At 33.2% G+C, this 21,921-nt stretch overlaps 3 protein-coding genes across 12 annotated transcripts in view; all 3 read right to left on the minus strand.

Moving 5' to 3' along the window:
* The window catches only part of NfI (Nuclear factor I), a 68,987-nt gene extending 55,569 nt beyond the window's left edge, over positions 1-13,418 (minus strand). For 4 of the 9 annotated variants that reach the window (XM_085658991.1, XM_085658990.1, XM_035887367.2 and 1 more), the window contains exons 1-2: positions 13,284-13,418; positions 4,266-4,421 (exon numbers count right to left, since the gene is read on the minus strand). In XM_085658991.1, coding sequence (XP_085515117.1) covers positions 4,266-4,421; positions 13,284-13,364 — 237 coding nt within the window. In that variant the 5' untranslated portion in view covers positions 13,365-13,418. Of the gene's footprint in view, positions 1-4,265; positions 4,422-5,456; positions 5,669-5,929; positions 6,165-6,549; positions 6,566-7,363; positions 7,508-13,283 lie in introns of those variants that run through there. The other 5 variants (XM_035887369.2, XM_035887368.2, XM_085658988.1 and 2 more) reach the window with 5 other exon arrangements.
* A 3,118-nt stretch (positions 13,419-16,536) lies between these two features.
* Positions 16,537-19,127, minus strand: Arpc4 (Actin-related protein 2/3 complex, subunit 4). Its single transcript, XM_035887374.2, has 4 exons — positions 18,969-19,127; positions 18,366-18,692; positions 18,124-18,294; positions 16,537-18,043 (listed from the first exon to the last, which is right to left on the minus strand). Exons 1-4 carry the CDS (start codon positions 18,969-18,971, stop codon positions 18,038-18,040), a joined length of 507 nt encoding a protein of 168 aa, XP_035743267.1. The 5' UTR covers positions 18,972-19,127; the 3' UTR covers positions 16,537-18,037.
* Positions 19,128-19,711: 584 nt separating this feature from the next.
* LOC118449347 (transmembrane protein 45B) lies at positions 19,712-21,127 on the minus strand. 2 transcript variants are annotated; one of them, XM_035883805.2, is made up of 2 exons: positions 20,897-21,127; positions 19,712-20,816 (listed from the first exon to the last, which is right to left on the minus strand). In XM_035883805.2, exon 2 carries the CDS (start codon positions 20,769-20,771, stop codon positions 20,001-20,003), a length of 771 nt encoding a protein of 256 aa, XP_035739698.1. In that variant the 5' UTR covers positions 20,772-20,816; positions 20,897-21,127; the 3' UTR covers positions 19,712-20,000. The 2 variants fall into 2 exon arrangements, with proteins under 2 accessions (XP_035739698.1, XP_085514897.1); XM_085658771.1 differs by having other exon boundaries at positions 19,712-20,836.
* Positions 21,128-21,921: the final 794 nt, after the last annotated feature.

Below are 21,921 nucleotides of genomic sequence, written 5' to 3' on the forward strand. Positions count from 1 at the left end.
TTTAACAAGAAAGCTACGTACGTGTACGGTGTAGACAAAGACGAGAAAGTCGAGTTACGGTTCGCGATGCAACGAGATTTTTAGGTCGACTCGAGCGAACGCGATTGCATGAATTCTAAAGTTCGACTTTGTCCCGCGCGCTCTTCATTTCGCTATTTTCTACTCTTCTCTATTATTATTATTATTATTATTATTATTATTATTATTATTATTATTATTATTATTATTATTATTATTATTATTATTATTATTATTATTATTATTATTATTATTATTATTATTATTGTTATTATTATTATTATTATTATTATTATTATTATTATTATTATTATTATTATTATTATTATTATTATTATTATTATTATTATTATTATTATTATTATTATTATTATTATTATTATTATTATTATTATTATTATTATTATTATTATTATTATTATTATTATTATTATTATTATTATTGTTATTATTATTATTATTATTATTATTATTATTATTATTATTATTATTATTATTATTATTATTATTATTATTTGTAATTATTATTATTATTGTTGTTATTCTCATTTATTTATTTTTATATTTTATTTTAGTTATACACATGTATAATTTATTGTTCTCAATTTATGTAATAACAAGGATAATAAAATTAATGTCTTTTAATTTATAGATCGTTGTTTTATAACTATAATAATTACATGGTAATAAAAATGATAATTATATTTATTAAATAATATTCAGATCAATCGAAAAATACGTTTTCCGATTTAATCCAGTCTTTTGTAGCGCTTAAAAAAAAAGAAAAAGTAAAGAAAAAAGAAAAAAGATTATACTAATATAGAACATAATTTATAGATTATACATATAGAGCAAATGTTAACGTTTATGTTTAAAGTATCAATAAATTATAGTAAGATAAAAAGTGAAATAAAAATTAAAAACTGACTCATATGAATTCAATTCGTTTCGTGGCATTGCACAACGCATATTAAAACTTTCGTAATAGAGAACTTTGTGAATATCAACAAATTGTGGAAAGTATATACTATATCTATTGCTTTCTGTTGCATCACATTTAATAAAATAAACGAATATATTGTGCGTATGCGTATAACACAACCACTCCCACTCACTCACTCAACAACACATACATACAACCACCTATCCATTCGCGCGCGTACGTGCACGCACACACACAAACACACATAGAGATACACATACACACAGAAATATAATTTAATCTTACTATCATTTACGACATACGTAGAAATTTTCGTTGTTCGTGGATGAGCTCGTTACCGACGTTAGTTTGCATATATGGCGCGATGCTCGCAAGAATTATGGTCACTGACCTTCCTTCTTCGTTCATAATTTCAAAAGGCCTCCGGATAATGGGAGAGCGGCGCTCGGTCGAAGACTCCGTAGGGCTTCGTGCGTCGCAGATTAAACGTGGTTCATGTAAAATTCAAACGTAACTCCGATATGTGCGCGAAAGTTCGAGTTATTAACTTCCTCGAAGAATGCATGAGATTGGTCGACACGTTTAAATAATGAATTTCAAATCTAATAATTGGGTTCTAATAAATTTCATTTTTTATATTAAAAAAAAAAAATACAAAAGAATGACAATAATAACAACAATTTTTTTAACGAAAGAAACATACATTAGAATTTGTTATTTAATTTTTATATGTATATATATTTAATTCTCTACAATGTCATTTAATTTTTAAATCACAAACACATACATATATCTATATTTATATATGTATCTTTTATTTTATTTTATTGATATAAAATTTAATTCATATCCAAAGTTCATATTCAAAGTTTTTAATAGTTCCATATATTAAAACAAATTAAAACTCTTTCATGCTAGTACAATTATATACTATATACAAGTATACATTTATATTATTATTTATTATTTATATTTAGTATAATATAATTATATAATATAATAATATAATATAATAATATATATATATATATATATATATATATATATACATATAGAAAGAGAGAGAGAAAGAGAGAAATACAACGATCGACTACAAGGGGGAGATTTAACGAATAGTATAATTCCATTAACGAAAAAATTCCGAATAAGCGTTCTAACACGCTTACATTGGGTAGCTAAATGTATAGTACACAGATATATCGGCCGGCTCGTCGTGACTCGACGAAAGTGGAAACGGTTTCAGGGTTAAAAGCCCTGCAGTATCTCGTAATCGGATTGTAAGCCGGCATAGGAGGATGCGGAAAAGTGTCCGTCGTCGTCCGATCAATTACCTCGAAGAGCGGACGTCTTATTGGTCGACCGATATATATATCTATATATATCTATATATATCTATATATATCTATATATATATATATATATATATATATATATATATATATATATATATATAACAGGAAGAGAGTAGAAAAATACGGCAATATTCTCGCGCGCTGTGTGATGAAGAAAAAGAAAAAGAAAAAAAAAGTAGAAAGATAAATAAAGAAAGAAAATAAGCAAGAGGACGGGAGAGAAGGAAGAGGAGAACGACAACGAAGAGGTAGGGGTGATGATCTCGAGTATGTTCTTTACCTCAGCGTAGTACGATCACCACTCACGATATATCGATCCTAAACTACGAATCCTTTCATAAACATATGTAGATCCATCCATCCATCCGTTCGTTCGTTCGTTCAGCTCGTTCGTACAGTTCAGCTTGTTCGTTCACTAAATACCGCAGCATCGCGGAATTAAAATATTGATCGAACGCCGTCGCGAGGGAGAATACGAATTGCGGTGGAGAGAAGAGAAACTCGATGGGTCCGCTAGCAGACGAGCGAACGAATACAGAGAGAGAGAGAGAGAGGAAGAGAGAGAGAAAAAAAAGTGATTGCGGTCCGGCCGAAAACGCGAATGTCAGTGACTCCGTGAACGAACCTCGACGAACTTCCATCGAAATGCTCGAGGGACTTTGAGAGAAGAAGAGAAAGAGAAAGAGAGAGAGAGAGAGAGAGAGAGATAGAGAGAGAGAGGCTTTACCTCTTTCGAAAGCTTTACCTCGCGCTTTAGGAATCTTCGAAACGAGCCATCCATCTCTTTTCTCCCACATCCCACAACCATTCTTAAGCATCCATAGCCTCCCACGTGATAGACTAATTAAGCAGAATCGCTTAGATAAAAGCGTCGAACGTGCAGTGAAGAACGTTCAATTAGAGAAGCGTGCCAGTGAGGTTGGTGTTCCTTTTCAAAAGGAAACTTCCTACTCGTTGTCTTTGAAGCTTTTCATTAAACGTCTTCGATGTTTATACCTTTCTCTTTCTTTCTCTTTCTCTCTTTCTCTCTCTCTCTCGCTTTCTTTCTTTTTTCTTCTTCTCTCTCTCTCTCTTTCTTTCTTTTTCTCTCCTTCTCTCTCTCTAGAATTATATCTTTCAAGGATAAACCGAACTCATTTCTTTACTATACCGTATACTATCTACGAGATAAACTTTAAGTTCGTTTAATAATTTTTGATTTCTAATGTTCGTCAAATTCTTTCCTTATCTCTTCACCTCCCTTCCTCTTTATTATACAACCCCATTCACTTATAATCATAACTTTTTCCGTTTTTCTCATATTTAAAATCTTTTGGCTCGAAAATCGATCGACATCATCATCTTCTTCAAAAAGTTTCATTTATTTTCCTTTCGAATTCTAAATGTCATTTCATTCGCATTAACGATGTATTTGTCAGTCTCTCTCTTTCTTTCTCTCTCTCCCTCTCTTCCTGTTCTTCTTTCTCTCTAACAGTATATAAAGACGATCTCTATAGATAACAAACGATAAGGTCGTTTAAGAATGAGAAAGAAAAAGAGAAAAATAAAAGAGAGAGAGAGAGAGCTAACGAGTTTGAGAGGCCTAGCACGATGGCACGTCACGAGGTCACCCGCCGCCAAAAATAACTTCAAACCTGATTATTTTTATTCTTAAGCGCGATATTAGCGAGCTCGCTACGTGCTCGTTTAGCGTTAGAGTTTTGTAAAGGATGAACGAGCGTTTTCGTAATCGTTAGAAAAAAAAAAAAGAAATCTTTTCAATTTACTTATTTAAGTGGAAATGATTATGTCGAACGAAGAGTCCTAGTAAGCTACTTCCAAGCTACTAATCTTTTTACTCGGAAATTTCTCTATTTTTTCTTCCTTTTCTGTCTTTTTATTTTTTGTTTATTTTCATCTATGCAACTCGAAAAAATGTAATATGAAGATGTGTTTGAAGTTAATTCACTCACCTGAAGTTCCTCCTTACACTGACGTTCCTCTTCAAGACTCATCCGTTTCTCGTGTTTCTTATAGTAACGCCTCTTGGCGGCTTGTAGATTAAACCACGTGTACGAGAAAGACTTCACGAATGGTAGGAGGGCCTCAATGAATGGATGGAACTCATCCTGCAAACACAGACAAACGCGTATCATTAATTTCGACATTAAATTTTTGAAGAAAAAACGTCTTCGATGTTAGAGGAAAACGTATTTCTTTCACTTACATGCAATTTAAACAAGATTTTACTCAAATTCTAATCTTTCATTTACAACTATCAAGCTTAACCTTATTAACGATTTACGAGCATTAGTATGAACGATTGTCTTGCAAATTAGTGTTCGATTAAAAAATTATTGATAACGAGTCGCTAAAGAGTGTGTGTATGTGTGTATATGTATGTCTAATTTAGATAGAAAAAAGAAGAGAAGAGAATAACTTGTTTTGATTTACTGTAGCACGTTTCATTATAAAAATGATTTAAAAGTAAACTTTTCGTTTAAATTAATTTTTACTTTAGAAAATCTGGCGTACATAAATATGTATATATAAATGTGCAATTAGAAATATTGAATGAAACAAGATGTTTTTTTTATACCTTTCCACAATTACATATCATATGTATATATATGTATATATATATATAAATATATATATATATATATATATATATATATAAAATAACACGATGTATTATAAGAGAAAGGAACTTGAGCGAAAGTGAAAGGTTATACCTAATTCGGGTTCCATTGTAAAATTTGAATTTCCCGCGCAGCGTTATCGATAGGGGTCCATAGCGTTCGAATATGTAAGCTTTTAAAAAATCGTGCGGCAAGTGTAACAAGATAATTCAGAAAAGATGAATGAATGGAGAAAGTTAAAAACGAAACCAGTTGAAGAAAAAGATTAAGACGAAACTGATGCAAAAACAAATTAAGAAAAGAATAAGGGTAAAGCGAAAGAATAAAATAACGAAAATAAATATAACGGATGAATAAAAAAAGATAAATAAACAGACGAAGAGAGAGACAAATGATGATGGAAGAGATTGAAAAAGAGATAAAAAAAGAAAAGACGAAGAAGGTACAGGAAAGGAAAGAAAGAAACATAAAGATAAAGTAAATTGCAAGAGAAAAGAAGAAAAGAGAAGCAACGACACCAACCATCGAGTATTCGCAAGCACCGCGACTGTTGTGGCACACTACCGTCTGTCTGTCCCTCCGCTCGATCGGTTGTCAGAAGCACCGATTCTCGTAGTACCCGTGACGATACTCTTCGTCGCGATACTCCTCCGCCACCCTTTCGCAGATCGATCGTGGCCTCATCTGCACACGCGAGCGTCGCACACTCGCGGCCGGAATAACGTGAGTTCCGTCTTTTTTTTGTCGACACGACGTCGTCGACGGACGATGAACGAACGAACGAAAGATCGAAAAATCGAAAGATCGAATACGAACTTGTTATATTATTTAGAGATATTATGTGTGATAGAGACACCAAAACGCGCGATTAAGAAACAAAACAAAACAAAACAAAACAAAATAATAATAATAATAATAATAATAATAATAATAATAATAATAATAATAATAATAATAACAGCAACAACAATAATATAATATAAAACAGCACACACAATTACTTATATAAAAGTATATGTGTGTCTGTGTGTGTTCGTGTATATATTTATATACGAATCAATTCGATATCGATTTTTCTTGATCTCTCGATTCCTAATAACGTCGTTATCCTCCTCGTGTCCTCCTTCTGGTAGACGACAGCAACGAAATCAATGACATTTCCAATGATATGTATCTAAGTACATATGTCGACGGACGAGTAATATTTTTTAGACGACTCCTCGATATCTTCTACAAACCCAAAAGAGAATCGTTTTGTCTATTGTTCACGTTGCTTTGTCACCAGTTAAACGACAGTATGCTCGTACGATCGAGCCTTTAAGAAGCTCGAGTCGAGAGCAAAGCGATGTGTACACGCGTGCGGGATCTTCTTTCTCTCTTTCTTTCTCTTTCTCTCTCTCCTCTTTCTCTCTCTCTCTCTCTCTCTCTCTCTCTCTCTCTCTCTTCCGTTATTCGTCGATGTACACTCACACGAGGAAGAAAGAGAGAGAGAAAGAGATAGAACGAGAGTGACTATATACGAAGTCGTTATTTTCAGACAGCAACGAAAATCAAGAACATTAAGGAACATTCGTGACGACGATGCGACGTCATTAAACAAATTCTTTTAAATTACCGAAAACTCAATCCTATTACTTTCTTTCTTTATCGTACTTCTCACGAAACTTCATTTTGCACGATTTATTCCGATCGTGATAAAATCATTGACCTTCAATAAAATCGAAATTTATAAGTGCAACTGACGTGAAAAAAAGAAATGATCTTTTTGTCGGTGAGATGAAAAATATTGGAAGATAAGAAAGAAAAAGAAGGAGAAAAAACAGAAGTAGTAAAGAAATAAAGAAAATCCGGGTGTTGCGTTGGGCACCGAATTACACCGAGTCCGAAGGTCACTCGCGCTCTCGATGATCCTCTTCTGTCTTCCCTCTCTCTCTTTCTCTCTCTCTCTCTCTCTCTCTCTCTCTTTCTTTTTCTTCTCTTACGTTAGCCTATCACTTCGCACCGCACGCGCGCATTAAGATTTCCACGAGAGAGAGAGAGAGAGAGAGAGAGAGAGAGAGAGAGAGAGAGAGGGAGGGAGAGAGAGAGAAAAAGATAGTAGCAGAGGTTCAAAAACGATTTCGTGCCACGAATTTCGTCGACGTTCTCTCTCTCTCTCTCTCTCTCTCTCTCTCTCCCTCTTTCTCAATCTTTTTTAGATCGCTTGGTGAGTCGACAAAGTGGACGATTAACCCCGTTCTTCTTATGCACCTGTGTAACACGTAAATATCGATCGATCGATTCAAATTCTATGTACATACGTACATATACACACACACATATATATATATATATATATATATATATATATGTACGAGAGAGAGAAAGGGGAATAAAGAACCGAATAAGAAAGAAAGAGAAAAAGAACGAAAGGAAAAAAGAAAACGTACCACCCGCACGAATCGAAATGATACCGCGAGACGACGCGTTTACGAAAATACGAGGACGGAGCGCGAGTACGACGTCGGTCGTCGCGACGACACTGAGACGCCGGCCGTCGAGACGCGCGTATCTGCTGGTGGACGCGCGCGGGACGCGCCGGAGGCACCGCGCGCGCCGGCCAGGTACGGCACCCCAAACGTTTATTAATAGACTCTGTCCTAGCTTACTAGATTTGCCCTCGAACCGACGCGTTTCTCGCCTCCCTCTTGAGTTCTCGTTCCCCACCATACTCTACCCTCCTTTCCCATCCCACCATCCTTCATCTCCCTCCTCGCCATCATCCTTCTCCACCTCTTCCTCTTCAGTCTCTCTTACACTCTCTCACTCTTTCTTTTTCTCTTATTTCTACTCATTATTTCTATTGCATTTAGTTATGTTATTCTCTTTTTTTTTTTCTTTCTTCCTTTTTCTTTTATTATTATTATTATTATTATATATATATATATATATATATATATATATATATATTTATATATATGCATGTATGTATCTAGAATATTAGTTTCTTGTAATACCTTTAAGTATGTTTTCTACGAAAGATATGGATATAATAGAGCATGTTGAAAGGAAAAAAAATAAGTATTTTGCAAATAATTATATCGAATAAATGAATCAGATATGTATGTATGTGTCCATGTATATATGTGTATTTGAGAAAGAAAAATAAAATAAGTCTTATAATTTAATTTACACAAGAGTGTATAGATGTTATATCCCTATTGCGAGAAAATGTGATATTGTAAATGTAAAAACTGAAGAAATTTTTTACACTTATATTTATTTCATAAGTATTTTTATTAATTAACGATAAGAAATCTGTAAAATAAATGATATTAATATTTTAGTCAGTATAAATAATAAAATGTCAATGTCGCATTTGGGTTGCGTACTGATATTTTATTATAAATACTGACCATTTATTTAAAATATTGATTAAATGTTTAAAAACACTGATCCAATAAATAGGAGTGAATTTTTTAGATTAAAATAAATTGAATATTCCTTATACGTATTTTGCACATGTACGTATGTAATCTTATATAAATGTACTAATAAAATTGTATTATGTTATTGTATTATATTATTAATATGTTTTAAATAAATATTGTATTGATCATTATCTTGAAATTATACTTATTATTTATTATTATTATTTAGATATTATTTATTATAATCATTTAGATTTATTTTAATATTGATTTTGACCGATGCATATTATCTATAATTATTTTAATGTACTACCTACGTTAATGTTAGTGTACATATTTTATGCATAAGTACGTAACAATTTTGTAATACTAATCGATCTCGAGAAATTCTTCAATCTACGTGTTATGCCAACATAATTACTGTAGTTTTTGATTTCGACACTGTTTGATATTCTTTGAGGGACTCGTTCCAGAACAAATAAACTCGCGTCGTGTATTCTAGCTCTCCCTTTAATTCATTTTCTTTCTCTCTCATTCAGCTCTCTCTCTCTCTCTCTCTCTCTCTCTCTCTCTCTCTCTCTCTCTCTATCTATCTATCTCTCCTTCGAACGGTTAGGATCGTTTCAACTTTCATTGAACCTCAATCAACATTAATCGAATAAATATTTGAACGGACGTAAAATTATTACTATTACACAGTTACATCTTAATAAAAATATTTTCAGCTTCATGTTGTTTCAAATATACGAAATATGAATCTTATAATTTTATTAACCCTTAAAAACTAGCAGAGAAAACAAAGATCACATTAATGGATGAAATTTCACCTCAATACGTATATTACTTTTTATGAAGAAGCAAAATCGATGTATTTAAAAAAGGTCTCTTTTATTATTCAATATTAGGTGAAAATTATAAAGAAAATTATAGAGATTATAATTACGATAAATAAATTTATTAAATTGTGTGAATTTCATTAGACAGGGTAGCCACTAAAAGATATGTATTTGTAAAAGTTATTTTTGTTTTATATCATTCAGTTTTTCAATGGCCATATACTTTTCATCTTTTTGGAATAAAGCTTCTTCAATCGCACGATAAATTTTTAAGGGTTTCAATTTTTGTTCTCTCTCATAATCAACATTCCTCTCTTAATTATAAATAAATAAATAAATAAATAAATAAATAAATAAATAAATAAATAAATAAATAAATAAGTAAAATGGATCACTCTGCGGAAAAAGAAAAAAACTAATTTTTTTGCGACTTGTCATTCCTCTTCGAACGATCACGTTCGACGAGGTGATCGTCTCTTAACGAGAAAATCCCAAAGGTTAAGACACTATAGAGTGGAAACGATTTAGAATGACACCGAAGGAGGTATAGAGAAAAGCTTACAAGGAAATTCATTCTCGACACGTTCGAATTCCCACCATAGAGGATTTACTCATTTCTCTTACTATGTACTATTACGAGCTAACAATTTTGAAATTTTTACGTCAGGAAAGAATTAAAAAAAGAAAGAAAAAGAAATAAGTACAACAGGCAATATGAAGAACGGCACGTAATGATCGATCGATAATAGACCTATCCTAAGTTTAACTAACGCTAACGACGAAGGACGAGTAATTTTCTTCCGATTGAGAACGTAAAGAAAGTAGAAAGAAAGGAAAAAAGAAAAAAATGATAGAGATAGAGATAGATAGATAGATAGATAGATAGATAGATAGATAGATAGATAGATAGATAGATAGATAGATAGATACATAGATAGATAGATATATATACAGAGAAAGAGAGAAAAAGAAAGAAAGAAAGAAAGAGAGGCAAAAGGGGGCCAAGAAAAAAGAAGGACAAGAAAAACCATTCGCATTGTTACTATCAAACAAAGCGTCTCACGGCGCCACGGTACTCTCTCTTTCTCTCTCATTCTCAGACTATATTAAAAAGCAACGTAAAAAAAGACAATGTAGGTACTTTTGCTGGATAGTCTACTCCTCGGCCCTTTCCTTCCATGCAACGACACGTCTCCTTCAATCTAGAGAATTACTACGATAGAACGTCACGCTTTCGTGAAATAATAGCTTCGAATATTCTTGCATTTAAAGAGAGAGAGAGAGAGAGAGAGAGAGAGAGAGAGAGAGAGAGAGAGAGAGAAAGAGATAAAGATAGAGTACGAAAACGAAAGAAAGAAAGAGAAAGAAAGAAAACTCTTTCGAGTAAAAATAATCCGTAGAGAATTCGCGAGATAGCCAATGAGAGAGAGTAAGAGAGAAAGAGAGAGAGAGAGTGTGTGTGTGTGTAAGAGAGAGAGAGAGAGAGAGAGTGAGTGGAGGACGTGTTTGTTTCGTCTAGTCTCGAATAGTTCTCGGAGCCGGACATGGTCCAACGAAGTCAAAGAAATGGATGACACGTGGAACGAAGAGTAAGACGTTTGCTTTCGAGCGAAAGAAGAAACTAAGACGAAGAAGAGGATGAGGAGAAGAAGAAGACAAAAGATAGAAGAAGACGTAAAAAGACGGAAGAAGACAGAAGACAGAGGAAGAAGATGAAGAAGAAGAAGAAAAAGTAAAAGAGATGGAGCTGCCGGAGAAGGACGAAAGAAAGAAAAAGAAAGAAAAAGATAGAAAGAAAGAAAGAAAGAAAGAAAGAAAGATGGTAGGCGACCACGCGGCTGCTGCTACTGAAGTCGATCGATAGCCAAACTCCTCTTCGTCTGGCGGGACATAACATAGACACGAAGCGTACGAGCTGAGCATAGACGCGGAAGAACGTGGACTATGCAAGCTTATAAAGGTAAAGAGAGAGAGAGAGAAAAAGAGAGAAAGAATACATTGCGATCCAACGAACGACCTTCTTCTTATCAGTGCTCTCCTCGAGAGATGTACTCCGTATGTCTTACCGTCCCTCTCCCTCCTACCCCTATCTTCTCCTACACTCTACTGTCCTCTTTGCCGTCGCCTCTTTTCGTTACGTTCGATTTTTGTATCCTACGAAACACACTTTCGACCTTGGCTCGACGACTTATTAAATATCGATATCTTTCTTTTTAACTAAACCAAAAAGAGGATGAAATAAAAATGAAGGGAGAGAAGAAATGAATATGTGTGTGTGTGCGTGTGAGTGAATAATAAATTAAATTCAAAAACAGAAATAATGAATTAAGAATACTTCCAATGTAATTAATATTTCAATCATTTTCAAGCCATCAACTTCACGTCCAACACGTAAAGCGTTCCGTCCAAGCGATCAGACCAGAAATAATTACGTTCCACGTTCTCGAACCTCGGCAAACCCCCTCCCCCTCTCCTCGAAAACTTCAAAATACGCATCACCCCAAAAATAAATGTCCCGTACGAGACGCTAACGACCGTTCTAAGTTTGCCGAAAGACGAGAAAGCAAATATCGGTTGTATGACATACATACGTTATCCTCTCTTATCATCTTTCAAAAATTTCGTATTATCGATACCATTTTCGAATTAAGCTTTGAAATTATTTTGCGTACATGTAGAATATTTATGTATGTTATTATTTCGCGCAGTTTTTAAGCTCTATTCTTACAGCTTTTCGTGATCATCTTTTATATCGCGGGAAACAGCTGACGGGTTTGTCAGAACCTCAAGCTACTTCGATCGAAAGACGACGACCGCCACACGAAACGATCGAACGTTTTCTCTAACGTCTACCAACTTATGTTTCCATCTATATATAATAGTATATAGATAAGTTAGGTGTTTATTCAATGTGCCGTGAATTACATAAAAAATATATTATGATTATGAGCTTATTATTATGTTGAATGGATATATATATATAACACTTATGATTTTATTATAATTTATATTGTAATTTATATTGAAACATTATTAGCTTCATTAATTCATAGCAATATTTTTAATGAAACAATTTGTATTCTCTAAAACGTTTCATAAATTTGTAGAACGACAAATGATATATCAGATCTTGTTGAAATGAATATCAAATGAAATGGATGAGCTCACGTTCGTCTACTCGTTTAAAAAATGATCGATATTCTCACATTTAAGTTTCATAATGAAAACGATTCGAAGCTAGTGAAAATCCTGAATACTTTAAACGTAATACGATAACAAGGATGATTACGTAATGTCCCGATTGGTTGCGGCAGAGATGCGCACTTTCGAGAATTACATTTTCAGCTTCCTTACCGTCTCTAAAATGAACGAACGAAAGGGAAGTGATCAAGCCCAACAAAATAATGACAATAACGTAAACAACAAAAACAACGACGACAATAAAATCAAGAAAAAAAAATTTAATCTAGAAACATTAGAAATTATAACGCGAAAAGTCCATTTTTAAAAACAAATCTAATATATATATATATATATATATATATATATATATATATATATACTTATAATACATATAAACTCCAATCAAAATTTTTTAACTAACTTCTGACGATTCTTTATAACGTCGGACAAAATCCATTTGTCAAGATATCGATATAATACAGGTCAGAATCGTTAGACAAGTATGAGAGCACAAGGATCGACGATGGTCGAGCGAGACGTTAGATAGTAGCGCGACACGCGCTCGTGGTTTACACGTGTTCGTGACGACGTAGGCCGCATTAGGGAATAATCATTGATACGAATTGTTACGAGATTGCAGCGAGTGTTGAAATGTTCTAATTCGTCACAATAATAAAAATAATAATAATAACTATAATAATAATAATAATAATAATAATAATAATAATAATAATAATAATAATAATAATAACAATAATAATAACAAACGTAGTAGATATATAGGAACGTTGAAGCGAGATATGAGATACGAAAATGCGTCAAAGGAGAAGGATAAATAAAAGAAAAGCGGATAAAAGGTAAAAAAAAAACAAAAAAGAACTGGAAACAAACGAAACAAAATAATTGAACGGAATATGCACCTGTCCTACGGAAGGGGCCTGCAGGTAAGTCGAGACATCCGGTTCCACCATGCAGCTCCTCAGGGTATCCGGGATGAACATGAGTAGGTGGGACGACAGTGGCGGTCCAGGGTGAAGCCGGTTAACAGCTTCTGGTTGAAGGAAGTCAGCAAGGATAGTGGATTCCTGCTGACGGCGCTCGTAATAGTTTTCAGCAAGTAGCGTCGTGGCCGTCGCGACGCCGCGGCGAAAGCCGCCGCGTGGACGCGGACCGCGAACGCGGAACGCGACGACTGACAGAAGCGGGCTACGCGAGGACGGTAGCGGGAAAACGGTGTGAAAAACGCACGGCGACGACACTACGAGTTGTATTTTTTGACGACGATTGACAAAGTGTTGTCCTGTTCAAGATCAAGAAGAATAGGACACCAAGAGAGCTAACGATTTCACGACGACGTCTCCTTCTCGTCGTTGTCCTCTTCTTCTTCTTCTTTTTCTCCTTCTCGTCCTCCTCCAGCACCTTCAACTCTTTCTCCTTCTTCTTCTCTTCCTCTTTTTTTTCACAATTAACGACAACGACGATGATCCTCTTGTCTCTTAGAACGATTAGATCTGACGACTGTAATAATCTCTTGGTGAACGCACCGTCGTTTACGTTGTTATTATTGTTGTTATTGTTTTTACCGTTGTTCCGTTTATTATTCTTCTCGTCGACGTTCTCGTTTTTATTCTGATAGGTGACAACAGTCTCGTCTAGGGTGATGCTGCGTTCCTCGTTGTTATCCTCGTCCTCGTCGTTGCTGAACCGTCGGTTGTCGGGTGGTGGTGGGACACCGCACCCAGGCACACGCATCCTATCTAACGCGAGCCACAACTCCTAACTCTCGACTTAGGCCCTCTCTCTGTTTTCTCGTGCCGCACGCAAGACTCTTTCTCCCTTTCTCTTTCTCTTTCTCCGTTCGTCTCTCTATCTCTGTCTATCTATCTATCTCTCTCTCTCTCTCTTTCTCTATTTCTCCCACTTCACCCCCTCCTCACTCCCACTACCCTTCTCCTCCGACAAGTAACCCTTACGTGCGCGAATCTCTGTCTCTTTCTTTCTCTCTCTCTGGTTCCCTCCCACCCTTTCTCCTTCCCTCCCTAGCCAGCCCTTTCTCTCCCTCTCTCTCCCTCTCTCTCTTTTTGCCTCTCTCTCCCCTCTCTCTCTCTCTCCTTGCTTGTACTCTCGACTAGCCTCTGCCTCGACGGCAGCGACGATGACGACTCTTCTTCTTCCTCTCAGCTCCTTTTCGCTTCCCGTTCCCGATCGGGAGACGCCAGGTCCCAGACTACGCCGACTCCGAGCCACGGCCGCTGCGTCGGCGTCGGCGTAAAAAGCACACAGCGTCGCGCAAGCTCGACGCTGCCACCGCCGTCACCATCACCACCACCACCACCACCACCACCACCACCACGACCACCGTCGTGGTCGTTGCGTCGTCGTCGCCGTTGTTATCGTTGTCGTTGTCGTCGATGAACGAGAGAGAAAGAAAGTAGAGATTATCGAAGGGATGAAGAAGAAAAAGATACGTATATGTATATATGTGTACGTGTGATAAAAGAGGAAGAGAGAAAGAGAGAAAGAGACGATATCGGTCGCACGAAAAGCTTCTCTACGCTAATCGTTTGCAAGAATTCTTCTCTCTTGTTTTATCCTCGTGTGCTCTCTCTTTCTTTCTTTTTCACCGATACAGCCAACGTGACTCTGCTCACTGTTCCTCCGTGTATTTTTGGGCTTTTGGACGCAGCATCGTTAAGAATTAGATTCGAGTCGACTTCGAAAGGATCAGACATTTAAAATGAATGATTTAGGAACAACGATTCGATTCGAAATTGTCATTTTATATCTGTTTTATTATATATATATATATATATATATATATATATATATATATGTTTTTCTTTCTCTCTATTTCTTTATGATTTTTTTTTCTTTTTTAATTTTGTTACTATCCATATTCGATTCTCACGAAGGAGAACTACCTTTTCCGGTTGTTTAATTACGATTTCGCTATTAATCATTGGAATTCGAATTAGTCGTTATAAAGCGTTCGCGTTTTCCTATGCGTCCATCTATAAATACGTATATGTATATATTTATTTATTTGCGCAATGTCCACAAGTTTTGCATTTAACAAATTTTGTGTATCTAACGCGGGAAACGTTCGTCAAAATTTATTTCGATAAAATAAAATTTATGAAACTCTAATTCTGTATATATATATATATATATATATATATATATATATATATATATTATATATATATATAAGCTTTTACATATCTTACGATAACTCCGTCTTTTTCGTTATTTTTTCGATCTCACGTCAGCGGAAAATGATTTCGAAGGTCATTTCTTTCATGCGATATAACTAATGATAATGATAATAATAATAATAAATAGAATATATTAAAGATAAATGGCAATAATAATCACCATCATCATCGTTATCATCATGATAAGTATAATAATCTTTCATTGACGAATTTTCGTACATAAACGTTTCCTCTTGAAATCGTTCATAGTAACGAAACAAAATAATATCTTTGACCAACCGTTATCCACTTACCCTTCTTACGAATTCAAAAATGTTCACTAGACGCGCGTTCCATTATAAACTAGCTTCTATCGTATGCGAAACGTTCGACATACTCTTTAGAAAATACGCGAGATTGACAAGAGTAGCTTTCTCGCTTTGCAATACGCGACCTGTACGACGGTTATACCATCGCGTTTAAAAGAGAGAAAGAGAGAAAGAGAGAAAGAGAGAAAGAGAAAGAGAAAAAGAAAGAAAGAGAGAGAGAAAGAGAGAAAGAATGAAAGAAAACGCGCGAACGTTTCGAGTTATCGCGTCGGGACAGTTCGTGTTCGGAAAACTCGCGAATCGACACTGACCGAAGGCAACGCCTGATTGGCCGCGACTGCCTCTATCGGACAGAACACCCTTCCACTATGGAACGAGGAGCCACCGCGAACGTGATGGATTCCAGCCTTCGAAAAAGATGCCTTTGGTCGACGTGTTGCCATCGCAAAGGCGTCAAACGCATGAGCTGTAAAGCTTAATGACCGATGAGTCTTTTCATTATCGATTCACATCGTTCATTGTTATTTATATTATTCGTTTAAATCTTATGAATTATTTGGATGGTCGAAGAAGATTGAAAAAGGGGAAAAGAAAACAGAAAAAGAAGATAAGACAATAAGAAACAAAGCGGGGGACGGAAGAATAAGGGTGGCGGACTCATATAAGGAAAATAATATGGAATATTTGGTTTAGTCACGCGTAATTATTGCGAGATGATGATAATAAAAACAAAATAAAAAAATACAAATCATATTTTTTTCGTGTTCCTTTTCTTTTTTCTTCTTCTTAATCTCTTTTTTTTGGCTTTTTTTTTGTTTTTTTTTCTTTTTTTTTGTTGAAAAATATCATCCCCTTTCTCTCAAATATCCACGCTTCGGATCAACGCGTAATAAATTCTATGTCTAACAATTAAATAATATACATATACGTGTTGTGAATCGGTGAAAAATATACTTTGTTATATATCCTTTTTAATTTTTTTTTAACTCAGTGACGTCGAAAATGTCGTTGTAAGTCCAAAATTTCATATTAAAAACGAAGCAGCAGCGGCGAGGGCGGCGGCTGCGACGAAGGCGATGACGACGATGACGGGATTTAAAAAAAGAAATGCAGAGAAAATACATAATACGATTAATAATAAAGAGGATAATATGTATATCCCTTATTGCGTTAAATCTTATTCACGCGATATTAAGATTAAAGAATAATTTTCCGTAATTGTTAATTACATTAGATACAATTAATAATTCTTATTAACTCTTTAGCATTTATCGCGATGTTATGAGGATAATTATAGTTAATTACAGTCCCTTCCTCCTGTTATACTAAATAATGTTTGGCAGTTCTTCGACGCGTTACAATATAATTATCGATGGACGTTAATTTTATTGATATTAAGTATACTAACGTTTCAACACACGTAGTCTTTCAGGATCGTGCGTCAGAGGAACCCACTCGCAAATATTATATATCTTTCCATTATTTAGTGCAATTTTCATTCTAGCTATCCTTATAATAGCTCCTTCGCTCTTAGACGAATATGATACTTAACGGTATAAAATTACAAGTAGTGTACAGAAAGTTTTATATTAACTAACACGATTATCTATGTTCATACTTCTGAGAGAAGATCGGAAGATTGTTGTAAATGTTAATCGATGTGCCTATGATCTATGAATACTTCCCTATTAATGTATTATTGTAAAAAATATACAAGCAGACAATATAATATCCATAAATTTGGAAAAAACCAGTCTAAGAATCTTTGCAGCTTTATCACTTCTCCAAGAAAGTGTCAAGTTTTTTCTTTTCGCTTCTTAAATTGATCTATATATTTCCTTTTTCTTTTTGCATGTATATCTTTATCCCAAATCCTTTCTTAATTTCTTTTGTTACAATAACAAATTAAAATTCTTTAATACTTACGCTTACTCTTATATCAGATTCTATCTGATGAAATTTAGTTTGTGAAATTGAATCAAAGTTTAAGATACTTTTGTTGAATAAGGGACCATCTCGAATAAATTATTATAACATTTATGATTTTTACTAATATTGGTATTCGGAGAAAATTTTAAGTGCTTTCTTCAACGGCTTTTCATTTATAGATTATATTTATCGCTCTTCCAATAACAACCCATACTCCACAAATTAGAACTGAAAATAAAATTACATTAGAGAAAATTAATAGTATATTATATCAATCATATTTATAGAAATAATATTTTTATACTAACCCTCTTCAAAAATTCTTCCGCGCATATACGAGCTCTAGCATTCATAGATAGTTTCATTTCACTGATTTCTCTATCAATTTCCTCCATAAAATGAATCACAAAATCTACTATCTTATGTTTATACATTTGTTCTACGTGGATGTTTGTGATAAGAAAACTAATGTCATAACCCTATTAAAGAAATAAAAACATTATTTTTAGTAAAATATAATACATCGATATTATTATTATTATATATCTACCTCTATAGGTTTCCTCCTGAGTATCATGAAATGTTCTGCTCTCATAGTCATAAATCTTGTGAAGTTATGACATAGAATCTTCTCGAGATCGTCTGCCTGTTTAACAGCAATACTTATTCTCATACTATTTATACTTGATTCTATTAATACTTTTTCCTTATCGTTTCTGCTAATCAAAATAGGTGTTAACAAAAGTTCTTTGCTTGCTCTAACTTCAACTTCAGGCTTATTGTGCTTTTCTACTATTTGGGAAGAAAAGTTTTCAAGACACATAGCAGCTGTGAGAGTACGTCTCACCGCCATAAGATAAGGTTTCAATGTTCCAGACTGCAACATAAACATACAAGTTTATTTAATAAAGAGAATCGATAATTTTATGTAAAAATTTATCCATTTATTACAGTTACTCCTCCAATATGAGGTTTATCAAATTTTCTCTGATAAATAATATGTAGAAAAAAATTTCATGTAATATAATACTAATATACAATAGAATAAAGATATCACAAATAAGAGATAAAGCAATTATATCCTGTCTTATTGATAAAGTATATCCTTCTTTTAGATATATTTTGTATCAGCAAATTTAAAGAAATTTCTTACCATTATTACAAAAGGATAACAAACTTTTAATACTCCTTGTTTGTATCCTTATGGTTTTTTTTACTATCTTGTCCTTTTACCAAAAATATATGGTAACACGTGAAAAATGACACATTACGTTCTCTACATATCACAGGGTTGGGTTCAGCCGGTTTGATTCTTACGATTTGGGCGTGTTTTCAACATACCAATATGGACATACTATGCTGCTCAAGAAGTATATTCCTATTGGCCAGTTTATTTCTGGACGATTCTATCTAGGTCGATGTCCATTTATTCAATTTATAGAATTTTTACAATAAATCTGTTTACAACAATGAATATCAAGTATAATGTGATTATTATTTAATAAATGGAGAATTTTATATTTACAAAAAGATTCTAATTAATTATATTTCAATGTAATCATTATACGAATGAGAATTACATTGCATGACTGACATCATCATGGCGCTATATTTGAAATTTAATATATACTTTAATATATTTAATACGAAATACTTTCGTACGAGATATTTTTATTCATCTTCTTTTTATATTCATAAAATAAAAAATAACCAAAGTTTTGTTAGTATATTGCGTTGTATTAAAAAAATTGTACTTACAATTAGAAATACAATATTCATGTATCAAATGCTACAAATATAAATTTGGCACATAATAAAAGATAAAAAATAGTATATAAATTATTATAAATATAGTAAATATATATAGTTTCCTAATACATTAATAAATATAACGAACAAGATCATAAGGCACAGTCTTATTTGAGTTGGTATCATTATAGATCAATATTTTGAGTATTATATAGATATTAATTAATATTATTGCAATATAGTATTAATACTATTATTATAAAATGTGTTCTGAAATAACTTGTACTACATCGTACACTATTTCATGCATAATAACAAGTATAATTACGCTTAGTATGATTTTATCTTTAATTATGTCGTATAAAAATCTCACTACCTGATAATTGAAGACATAAATCTATCAAATTGAAAATCACTACACATTTAAATGATCCACTTAGATTCTTTGATCCGGTTCTTGGCAATAATCATAAATCGGTATTTCGGGTGGTTCCTCTACTACTAACTTAGGTGCACAGCTTCTTGTAATACAAACAATACATAATGTTATAGCAGATGCAGCTGCTACGTGCCAAGAGAATGCTAAAGCAACTCTAGCTGGTAAGAGAGGTTCCACACGGTACATACGAACCATGTGTGATATCCATCCACCATGTAAAAGAGTCGTACAAGCCCTTAAAAGTTTGATTTCTGGCCACACAAGTTCTAAGGTAATAGCAAAAGATGTGGTCCATACGATACCTGCTAAGATTATATTAACGGCTGAATTTTCATCGACGTTTGCCCAAATGAAAAGAAATCCTTCCACAAAAAAGCTTTGTGCTAAAGCCATTTTAACTAAACCATCACTGACATTATGAGGAAAATAAAAATTTAAAACATCAACCAGACCAGAAAATGCAAAGAAGAGATACATTGTTGCGTGTACGACCTTATGAGATACTACTCCAACATCAGATAAACCGCTTGTTAAAGTACCAGACAAGCCTATGGCAGTAGCTATTAATTTAAGACTACCTTCTATCGGATGATTTGTAAATATTCTTTTACATTTTTTCCAAAATCTAATACCCTTTCTCATTGATTCATTCTTTTTTGGTCTCAATGAGATCCAAAACTTAGCATACTCATAACACCACTTTATTCCAAATCCATAAAAAATACTACCAGTCAGAACATAGGGCAAACAACTTTCCATAGCATACATGTTGAAGCACGTTTACGTTCACAATGATGTATATATTCGTTGTTTCTGGAATATAAATAGGTATGCTACAGACAAAAAAATAAATATGATTCTATATTTTAACATTTAAATGTTGTCTTTGTTACCGTGATCTTAGAGTAATATTATCTTGTAATTAAATTTTGTGTCTTCTTCAAGCCATGTTGTATGATGAAAAAAAGAAAAAACTTTTCACAGAAAGTCGTACGTACTTATAAAAAAAACTCTTTACAAGATTTATTTTGAATAAATGCAGGAAAAGTTTTTTTATAAAACTAATGATAAACATATACAAAATGTCTTACAAGACAAAATGACGTCAATGTCACAACGATGAACCCACGCAAGAAATAGAATGAAATTTTTTTTAAATCTACATTACCGACACCACCAAAAATAAATATAATAATAAATTTTTATAAAAGATCAAATTCAATGATATTCATAATATAATGTAATCAGATTTAAATCTTAATTAAAAATGAAAAATAAATTCCTTAACTAAAAATAAAAATAATTCTAATAGCATCACAAAACTCGTCGATAACATTACGTGCGACATGAAATGATAAGACATTTTTATCATCTGTTTCCTAATTTTTGAAAGTCTTTATCATCAATAGATAATTCATTCCTATAAAAGATGGCACTACTAGCATATTCACAGTAACGTGAAATCCATTTATATTAAATTAATTTTCGTAATTAAAATTAACTGTAACTAGATTCGTAATTAACTTGTAATCGACCAAAAAGAATTAGACACACAAATAGACATTTTTATAAGTATAAAGCATGAAAAGCCAAACAATAAAACGTATAACGTAACAAATGACATTTCTATTAATTTTAATAAAAGTAGAGAAATAAACTAATACAACTAATTTAAATATTGAAATGTTTTAAAATTATTCACATTCATATAAGTGCATCGAATTTAACAAAAAGAAAAAAGAAATAAAAAAATATTGCATTTCCATACTGTATCAAATATATTTTCGTAATATATAAAATTCAATATTGATATCCTTTCGAAAATAAAAAACAAAGTTTTCAATGTTTACGAATGATTCTACCGAGGATTCGGAAAGAGTTTTTTCATAAATGTACGTCTCGATTATCATTATGTAAA

Source organism: Vespa mandarinia, chromosome 8, assembly GCF_050613455.1.
Source record: "Vespa mandarinia isolate Hongniang chromosome 8, ASM5061345v1, whole genome shotgun sequence".
In the NCBI taxonomy this organism is placed as follows: Eukaryota; Metazoa; Arthropoda; class Insecta; order Hymenoptera; family Vespidae; genus Vespa; species Vespa mandarinia.

What these genes read in the sequence shown, in the direction of transcription:
- Arpc4 (XM_035887374.2), bottom strand. An exon ending in TCAGGAGGAAACCTATAGAG is followed by an intron (nt 18,295 to 18,365) that starts GTAGATATATAA and finishes TTTCTTTAATAG; the next exon opens with GGTTATGACATTAGTTTTCT.
- LOC118449347 (XM_035883805.2), bottom strand. Translation starts at nt 20,771, where the DNA reads ATGTATGCTATGGAAAGTTGTTTGCCCTATGTTCTGACTGGTAGTATT.